Below are 10526 nucleotides of genomic sequence, written 5' to 3' on the forward strand. Positions count from 1 at the left end.
ATGGGGTTCAATAATAAACCCCAGGAAGAGTAGCTGCTGCCTTGGCAGGAACTAATGGGGATCCATAATAAACCCCAGGAAGAGTAGCTGCTGCCTTGGCAGGAACTAATGGGGATCCATAATAAACCCCAGGAAGAGTAGCTGCTGCCTTGGCAGGAACTAATGGGGATCCATAATAAATCCCAGGAAGAGAAGCTGCTGCTTTGGCAGGAACTAATGGGGATCCATAATAAACACCAGGAAGAGTAGCTGCTGCCTTGGCAGGAACTAATGGGGATCCATAATAAACACCAGGAAGAGTAGCTGCTGCCTTGGCAGGAACTAATGGGGATCCATAATAAACACCAGGAAGAGTAGCTGCTGCCTTGGCAGGAACTAATGGGGATCCATAATAAACCCCAGGAAGAGTAGCTGCTGCCTTGACAGGAAGTAATGGGGATCCATAATAAACCCCAGGAAGAGTAGCTTCTGCCTTGGCAGGAACTAATGGGGATCCATAATAAACCCCAGGAAGAGTAGCTGCTGCCTTGGCAGGAACTAATGGGGATCCATAATAAACCCCAGGAAGAGTAGCTGCTGCCTTGGCAGGAACTAATGGGGATCCATAATAAACCCCAGGAAGAGTAGCTGCTGCCTTGACAGGAACTAATGGGGATCCATAATAAACCCCAGGAAGAGCAGCTGCTGCCTTGGCAGGAACTAATGGGGATCCATAATAAACCCCAGGAAGAGTAGCTGCTGCCTTGACAGGAACTAATGGGGATCCATAATGAATACAAATAAAAAATGCTTAGCAGGACAGGAAAATGGTCCAATTCACACACTTATCAAGAGAACATCCCTGGTCATCTCTCCAGGTGAGTCTCATAAGGCGCAGGTGTGCATAACGAGCACCAGGAGGGGGGGGGGGGGGCGGGGGGAGACGTGACAGTAGGGGAATATGCTTCCTTCCAGGCCTGAGGGCACATACTTTCTAGTAGGCTTAAATTGAATATATGGCAAATAGGAGTGGTAATATCGTCTGCTAGTATCCTCAGTCATTTTCCATCCAGGTTGTCAGACCCCTGGTGGCTTGTCATTGTTCATAGACGACAATCATGTTTTTCACCTCTTCCACACTCACTTTATGAAATTCTTGTCTTTCATAATTTGGTCAGATATACTTGGATGTGTAGTTTCAGCATTTGTTGCTGGCATGTTATGCCTAAATTTGCTCATCTTGCCAATGAAAAAATCATTAAAGTAGTTGGCAATATCAGTGGGTTTTGTGATGAATGAGCGATCTGATTCAATGAATGATGGAGCGGAGTTGTGTTTGACCAGATTCAATGCTATTTCACAGGAAAACAAATCGACAACAGACTTTCAGCTTATAGGGAAGGACATTCAACAAGCACAGCACTTACACAAATGACTGATGATTGGCTGAGAGAAATTGATCAATACATATTGATGATTTCATTCCTGTACTGTTTGTAACTACCCTGGTAGGTTGATTGATCATCTGAAACAGGTTGCAGGTACTAGTTACAGTTTGAAGCTCTCTCTTGAGTGGGCAGCCTGATGAGAACCAGTCAATATTTAACATCAACCAGAAAATATACCTCTCTGTTGATATCACATATTATCAAGCATTTCACACATATTATCCAGATACTGACTGTTAGCACTGCGTGGTCTATAGCAGCTTCCCACCAGAATGGGCTTTAGGTGAGGCAGATGAACCTGTAGCCATATTACTTCAACAATATTTAACATGAGATCCTCTCTAAGCTTTACAGGAATGTGGTTCTGAATATAAATGGCCACACCTCCACCTTCGGCATTTCTGTCTTATCTGTAGATGTTATAACCATGTATTGCTACCACTGTATCAAGGTGTTATCTCAGTGAGTTTCAGAGACAGTCAGAATATGAATGTCATCTGTTACTAGCAAGTTATTGACTTCATGGACCTTGTTTCATAAGCTACACATGTTAACGTGGGCTATTTATAACACTTCTGGGATGCTTGATTGTTTTTCTTGCTTTACTGGGAAGCTTAGCAGAGGTAGACATGCTCAGGTTATTTATGTTAGTGCAGGGTGAGCTGCACACAGTGGACTTCCTGCTAGGGCACACCCCCTCAGTGCTAGCAGCCTAACTCTGGTTTAAAGGCATATGATTACTGTATACAACAGCTGTAGGATCAGCAGAGACATTGATGGCAGTAAGAGGGACAGACATTAGGTTACATTGTGTCTTCCAACGCCTCTGGAATAATGTACATTTGCTGCAGCATTATGATGACTCAGCGACACGATGGGAGGGATTAACTGAGCTGGGCTTGGGTCATTGATGACTCAGCGACACGATGGGAGGGATTAACTGAGCTGGGCTTGGGTCACTGATAAGTCTTGTCTCAATGCATCCTTATAATGCTGTGAAATGATCCAGGAACCCAAATGATTTGGGTGGATCCCTTCCTCCTGATAATGCTGTGAAAGGATCCAGAAACCCAAATGATTTGGGTGGATCCCTTCCTCCTTATAATGCTGTGAAATGATCCAGAAACCCAAATGATTTGGGTGGATCCCTTCCTCCTTATAATGCTGTGAAATGATCCAGGAACCAAAATGATTTGGGTGGATCCCATCCTCCTTATAATGCTGTGAAAGGATCCAGGAACCCAAATGATTTGGGTGGATCCCTTCCTCCTTATAATGCTGTGAAATGATCCAGGAACCCAAATGATTTGGGTGGATCCCTTCCTCCTTATATAATACGAGCTGTTACCAGAAGGTATAAGAATTGTCAATACATGTTACACTGAAATAGTCTCGTAGCCAGTTATGGAGGGATAAAAGTCTGCTGAAACGTTCAATGCCACAATTTAGGGAGGGCAGAGGGACAGATATTATGGGGTGTTTGTTGGTGTCAAGTAGTGACCCAATCAGTTCTTTAAAATCCATCTTCAGCTGTTCTGAGCTGCCCTTCATAATGCCATTCGACCCCAATTGAACCAGGACAGTATCAGACCCGGTGACTGACTCACAGCCCTCGGGAAACAACCTGGTGATATCCTGAACTTTGACCCCACATGAACCATGACAGTATCAGTCCCCGGTGACTGACTCACAGCCTCGGGAATCAACCTGGTGATATCCTGAACTTTGACCCCACATGAACCATGACAGTATCAGCCTCCGGTGACTGACTCACAGCCTCGGGAAGCAACCTGGTGATATCCTGAACTTTGACCCCACATGAACCATGACAGTATCAGCCCCCCAGGTGACTGACTCACAGCCTCAGGAAGCAACCTGGTGATATCCTGAACTTTGACCCCACATGAACCATGACAGTATCAGCCCCCAGGTGACTGACTCACAGCCTCGGGAAGCAGCCTGGTGATATCCTGAACTTTGACCCCACATGAACCATGACAGTATCAGTCCCCGGTGACTGACTCACAGCCTCGGGAAGCAGCCTGGTGATATCCTGAACTTTGACCCCACATGAACCATGACAGTATCAGTCCCCGGTGACTGACTCACAGCCTCAGGAATCAACCTGGTGATATCCTGAACTTTGACCCCACATGAACCATGACAGTATCAGTCCCCGGTGACTGACTCACAGCCTCAGGAAGCAACCTGGTGATATCCTGAACTTTGACCCCACATGAACCATGACAGTATCAGTCCCCGGTGACTGACTCACAGCCTCGGGAATCAACCTGGTGATATCCTGAACTTTGACCCCACATGAACCATGACAGTATCAGTCCCCGGTGACTGACTCACAGCCTCGGGAAGCAACCTGGTGATATCCTGAACTTTGACCCCACATGAACCATGACAGTATCAGTCCCCGGTGACTGACTCACAGCCTCGGGAATCAACCTGGTGATATCAAAGAAAGAAATATTTATAATTATAATAATTATCATAAGAAACCTTCCCGAGACGGATTGTATACAGACAAGCAGATTGTATACAGACAAGCAGATTGTATACAGACACCAGTGATGTAGGAGCAGATTGTATACAGACACCAGTGATGTAGGAGCAGATTGTATATAGACACCAGTGATGTAGGAGCAGATTGTATACAGACACCAGTGATGTAGGAGCAGATTGTATACAGACACCAGTGATGTAGGAGCAGATTGTATACAGACACCAGTGATGTAGGAGCAGATTGTATATAGACACCAGTGATGTAGGAGCAGATTGTATACAGACACCAGTGATGTAGGAGCAGATTGTATACAGACAAGCAGATTGTATACAGACACCAGTGATGTAGGAGCAGATTGTATACAGACACCAGTGATGTAGGAGCAGATTGTATATAGACACCAGTGATGTAGGAGCAGATTGTATACAGACACCAGTGATGTAGGAGCAGATTGTATACAGACACCAGTGATGTAGGAGCAGATTGTATACAGACACCAGTGATGTAGGAGCAGATTGTATACAGACACCAGTGATGTAGGAGCAGATTGTATACAGACACCAGTGATGTAGGAGCAGATTGTATACAGACACCAGTGATGTAGGAGCAGATTGTATACAGACACCAGTGATGTAGGAGCAGATTGTATACAGACACCAGTGATGTAGGAGCAGATTGTATACAGACACCAGTGATGTAGGAGCAGATTGTATACAGACACCAGTGATGTAGGAGCAGATTGTATACAGACACCAGTGATGTAGGAGCAGATTGTATATAGACACCAGTGATGTAGGGGCGGATTGTATACAGACACCAGTGATGTAGGAGCAGATTGTATACAGACACCAGTGATGTAGGAGCAGATTGTATACAGACACCAGTGATGTAGGAGCAGATTGTATACAGACGCCAGTGATGTAGGAGCAGATTGTATACAGACGCCAGTGATGTAGGAGCAGATTGTATACAGACACCAGTGATGTAGGGGCGGATTGTATACAGACACCAGTGATGTAGGAGCAGATTGTATACAGACACCAGTGATGTAGGAGCAGATTGTATACAGACACCAGTGATGTAGGAGCAGATTGTATACAGACACCAGTGATGTAGGAGCAGATTGTATACAGACACCAGTGATGTAGGAGCAGATTGTATACAGACACCAGTGATGTAGGAGCGGATTGTATACAGACACCAGTGATGTAGGAGCAGATTGTATACAGACACCAGTGATGTAGGAGCAGATTGTATACAGACACCAGTGATGTAGGAGCAGATTGTATACAGACACCAGTGATGTAGGAGCAGATTGTATACAGACACCAGTGATGTAGGAGCAGATTAAATCAGACCACAGTCATAATACACCATAGTAACACCAGCCATAATACCCCATAGTAACACCAGCCATAATACACCACAGTAACACCAGCCATAATACACCACAGTAACACCAGCCATAATACACCATAGTAACACCAGCCATAATACACCATAGTAACACCAGTCATAATACACCACAGTAACACCAGCCATAATACACCATAGTAACACCAGCCATAATACACCACAGTAACACCAGCCATAATACACCACAGTAACACCAGCCATAATACACCACAGTAACACCAGCCATAATACACCACAGTAACACCAGCCATAATACACCACAGTAAAACCAGCCATAATACACCACAGTAAAACCAGCCATAATACACCACAGTGACACCAGCCATAATACACCACAGTAAAACCAGCCATAATACACCACAGTAACACCAGCCATAATACCCCATAGTAACACCAGCCATAATACACCATAGTAACACCAGCCATAACACACCACAGTAACACCAGCCATAACACACCACAGTAACACCAGCCATAATACACCACAGTAACACCAGCCATAATACACCACAGTAAAACCAGCCATAATACACCACAGTAACACCAGCCATAATACACCACAGTAACACCAGCCATAATACACCATAGTAACACCAGCCATAATACACCATAGTAACACCAGCCATAATACACCACAGTAACACCAGCCATAATACACCATAGTAACACCAGCCATAATACACCACAGTAACACCAGCCATAATACACCACAGTAACACCAGCCTTAATACACCATAGTAACACCAGCCATAATACACCACAGTAACACCAGCCATTATACACCACAGTAACACCAGCCATAATACACCACAGTAACACCAGCCATAATACACCACAGTAACACCAGCCATAATACACCACAGTAACACCAGCCATAATACACCACAGTAACACCAGCCATAATACACCATAGTAACACCAGCCATAATACACCACAGTAACACCAGCCATAATACACCACAGTAACACCAGCCATAATACACCACAGTAACACCAGCCATAATACACCACAGTAACACCAGCCATAATACACCACAGTAACACCAGCCATAATACACCACAGTAACACCAGCCATAATACACCATAGTAACACCAGCCATAATACACCACAGTAACACCAGCCATAATACACCATAGTAACACCAGCCATAATACACCACAGTAACACCAGCCATAATACACCATAGTAACACCAGCCATAATACACCATAGTAACACCAGCCATAATACACCATAGTAACACCAGCCATAATACACCACAGTAACACCAGCCATAATACACCACAGTAACACCAGCCATAATACACCACAGTAACACCAGCCATAATACACCATAGTAACACCAGCCATAATACACCATAGTAACACCAGCCATAATACACCATAGTAAGCCATAAAACTCTCTTTACCTGCGTCATGTCCTCTGATATCTCCACTGAGGGGATCTCTCTGCTGTGCAGGCCAGTGGGAGTGTGTTCACTACAGTGTCCCGTGTGGTCCTGCAGCTCCAAGGCCCCTGTCCCTGACCCCCCTCCAGCAGAGGCAGCTCTCTGCGCATGGCTCTCCTCTGGTAGGTCCTCCTCCTCATAAGAAGTAGCACTGGGTCCACTACACACTGACTCCTGGGACGTCCAGTCAGCCTGGTCCACCGGAACACTCAGTCTGTTCGGAGCAGCGTCGCTCCCAGCACTCCCAGCCGTGTTAACAGTGTGGGAGTTAGCACCTCCTCCCTGTCTTCTGTCTCCAACAGTCTTCATGACGGGAGTGTTGGGGCTGCTGTAAGTCTGGTAGTCCTGCTGGGCCAGGGAGGAGGTGGGGGTGATGTCTGGGACAGAGGAACTCATCCTGTGGTTTAAGACATGTTCTGGAAACACCTCAGTCTTACTGGGGCTCTTCCTGCCCCGTCGGATGGTAGAGAGGAGGGGCCCGGCGCGCTGCCGCAGGTGGGACAACACACGGGACTTCTTAGAAGGGGAGTCCATGGTGATGAGCAGGAAGAGGAGGATGAGCAGGAAGAGGAGGATGAGCAGGAAGAGGAGGAAGAGGGTATAGATAGTGCTCTGAGGACTATCTAGGGTTTAACATCCATCATTGAAAGCTGTGAAATAGAGAGACAGAAAGACACAATTAGACTGAAACTGTGAACTGTATGTTGGTCATCATTACCACAACCACATTTTCACTGGTTAGTAGCAAACTACGAAAACGATCTACCGACTTAGACTGAGGAGCATAGAAGAACTTGATTATTAGATTAGAATACATCAAGGTAATGTTTTACATTAGATCTAGTTCTATGACTGCATTCACCATGAGATGAGGGTGTTCAGCAGAATAAACCTGATGGATTGTATTGGCTGTCGTTCATGTGACATCACAGCAGTCTAGCCCCTGGATATTCTTCCTTCCTTTCACATGTAAATTATATGTGTATCATCTATTGTCCCAATAGTTCCCTGTTACAGTAGTCAAACTACAAAGACACAGTACAATACATGAATCAGTTGATAAGAGCTCAACTTAGTATGCTGCTAACCTGCTAACCTCTAGCCTGATATCACTGCTGTATGCTGCTAACCTCTAGTCTGATATCACTGCTGTATGCTGCTAACCTCTAGTCTGATATCACTGCTGTATGCTGCTAACCTCTAGTCTGATATCACTGCTGTATGCTGCTAACCTCTAGTCTGATATCACTGCTGTATGCTGCTAACCTCTAGTCTGATATCACTGCTGTATGCTGCTAACCTCTAGCCTGATATCACTGCTGTATGCTGCTAACCTCTAGTCTGATATCACTGCTGTATGCTGCTAACCTGCTAACCTCTAGCCTGATATCACTGCTGTATGCTGCTAACCTCTAGTCTGATATCACTGCTGTATGCTGCTAACCTCTAGCCTGATATCACTGCTGTATGCTGCTAACCTCTAGTCTGATATCACTGCTGTATGCTGCTAACCTCTAGCCTGATATCACTGCTGTATGCTGCTAACCTCTAGTCTGATATCACTGCTGTATGCTGCTAACCTGCTAACCTCTAGTCTGATATCACTGCTGTATGCTGCTAACCTCTAGTCTGATATCACTGCTGTATGCTGCTAACCTCTAGCCTGATATCACTGCTGTATGCTGCTAACCTGCTAACCTCTAGTCTGATATCACTGCTGTATGCTGCTAACCTGCTAACCTCTAGCCTGATATCACTGCTGTATGCTGCTACCCTCTAGTCTGATATCACTGCTGTATGCTGCTAACCTGCTAACCTCTAGCCTGATATCACTGCTGTGTGCTGCTAACCTGCTAACCTCTAGTCTGATATCACTGCTGTATCCTGCTAACCTCTAACCTGATATCACTGCTGTATGCTGCTAACCTCTAGCCTGATATTACTGCTGTATGCTGCTAACCTCTAGCCTGATATCACTGCTGTACGCTGCTAACCTCTAGTCTGATATCACTGCTGTATGCTGCTAACCTGCTAACCTCTAGTCTGATATCACTGCTGTATGCTGCTAACCTGCTAACCTCTAGTCTGATATCACTGCTGTATGCTGCTAACCTGCTAACCTCTAGCCTGATATCACTGCTGTATGCTGCTACCCTCTAGCCTGATATCACTGCTGTATGCTGCTAACCTCTAGTCTGATATCACTGCTGTATGCTGCTAACCTGCTAACCTCTAGCCTGATATCACTGCTGTGTGCTGCTAACCTGCTAACCTCTAGTCTGATATCACTGCTGTATCCTGCTAACCTCTAACCTGATATCACTGCTGTATGCTGCTAACCTCTAGCCTGATATTACTGCTGTATGCTGCTAACCTCTAGCCTGATATCACTGCTGTATGCTGCTAACCTCTAGTCTGATATCACTGCTGTATGCTGCTAACCTGCTAACCTCTAGTCTGATATCACTGCTGTATGCTGCTAACCTGCTAACCTCTAGTCTGATATCACTGCTGTATGCTGCTAACCTGCTAACCTCTAGCCTGATATCACTGCTGTATGCTGCTACCCTCTAGCCTGATATCACTGCTGTATGCTGCTAACCTCTAGTCTGATATCACTGCCGTATGCTGCTAACCTGCTAACCTCTAGCCTGATATCACTGCTGTATCCTGCTAACCTCTAACCTGATATCACTGCTGTATGCTGCTAACCTGCTAACCTCTAGTCTGATATCACTGCTGTATGCTGCTAACCTGCTAACCTCTAGTCTGATATCACTGCTGTATGCTGCTAACCTCTACCTCTAGCCTGATATCACTGCAGTATCCTGCTAACCTCTACCTCTAGCCTGATATCACTGCAGTATCCTGCTAACCTCTGCCTCTAGCCTGATATCACTGCAGTATCCTGCTAACCTCTACCTCTAGCCTGATATCACTGCTGTATGCTGCTAACCTCTAGTCTGATATCACTGCTGTATGCTGCTAACCTCTACCTCTAGCCTGATATCACTGCCAAATCCTGCTAACCTCAACCTCTAGCCTGATATCACTGCAGTATCCTGCTAACCTCTACCTCTAGCCTGATATCACTGCTGTATGCTGCTAACCTCTACCTCTAGCCTGATATCACTGCTGTATCCTGCTATCCTGCTAACCTCTAGTCTGATATCACTGCTGTATGCTGCTAACCTGCTAACATCTAGCCTGATATCAATGCTGTATGCTGCTAACCTGCTAACATCTAGTCTGATATCACTGCTGTATGCTGCTAACCTGCTAACATCTAGCCTGATATCACTGCTGTATGCTGCTAACCTCTAGCCTGATATCACTGCTGTATGCTGCTAACCTGCTAACATCTAGCCTGATATCACTGCTGTATGCTGCTAACCTCTACCTCTAGTCTGATATCAATGCTGTATCCTGCTAACCTCTAGCCTGATATCACTGCTGTATGCTGCTAACCTGCTAACATCTAGCCTGATATCACTGCTGTATGCTGCTAACCTCTACCTCTAGTCTGATATTACTGCAGTATCCTGCTAACCTCTACCTCTAGTCTGATATCACTGCTGTATGCTGCTAACCTCTACCTCTAGCCTGATATCACTGCTGTATGCTGCTAACCTCTACCTCTAGTCTGATATCACTGTTGTATGCTGTTAACCTGCCAACATCTAGTCTGATATCACTGCTGTATGCTGCTAACCTCTACC

At 45.5% G+C, this 10526-nt stretch overlaps 1 protein-coding gene across 1 annotated transcript in view; it reads right to left on the minus strand.

The window, feature by feature from the left end:
- The window catches only part of LOC120042430 (multiple C2 and transmembrane domain-containing protein 2-like), a gene marked incomplete at its 3' end in the record, with an annotated part of 61288 nt that extends 53835 nt beyond the window's left edge, over positions 1–7453 (minus strand). Inside the window, exon 1 of the mRNA XM_038987268.1 lies at positions 6769–7453. Coding sequence (XP_038843196.1) covers positions 6769–7341 — 573 coding nt within the window. The remainder of the gene's footprint in view (positions 1–6768) is intronic.
- Between the last annotated feature and the right edge of the window lie 3073 nt (positions 7454–10526).

This window comes from Salvelinus namaycush, unplaced genomic scaffold, assembly GCF_016432855.1.
Source record: "Salvelinus namaycush isolate Seneca unplaced genomic scaffold, SaNama_1.0 Scaffold684, whole genome shotgun sequence".
NCBI classification, from domain to species: Eukaryota; Metazoa; Chordata; class Actinopteri; order Salmoniformes; family Salmonidae; genus Salvelinus; species Salvelinus namaycush.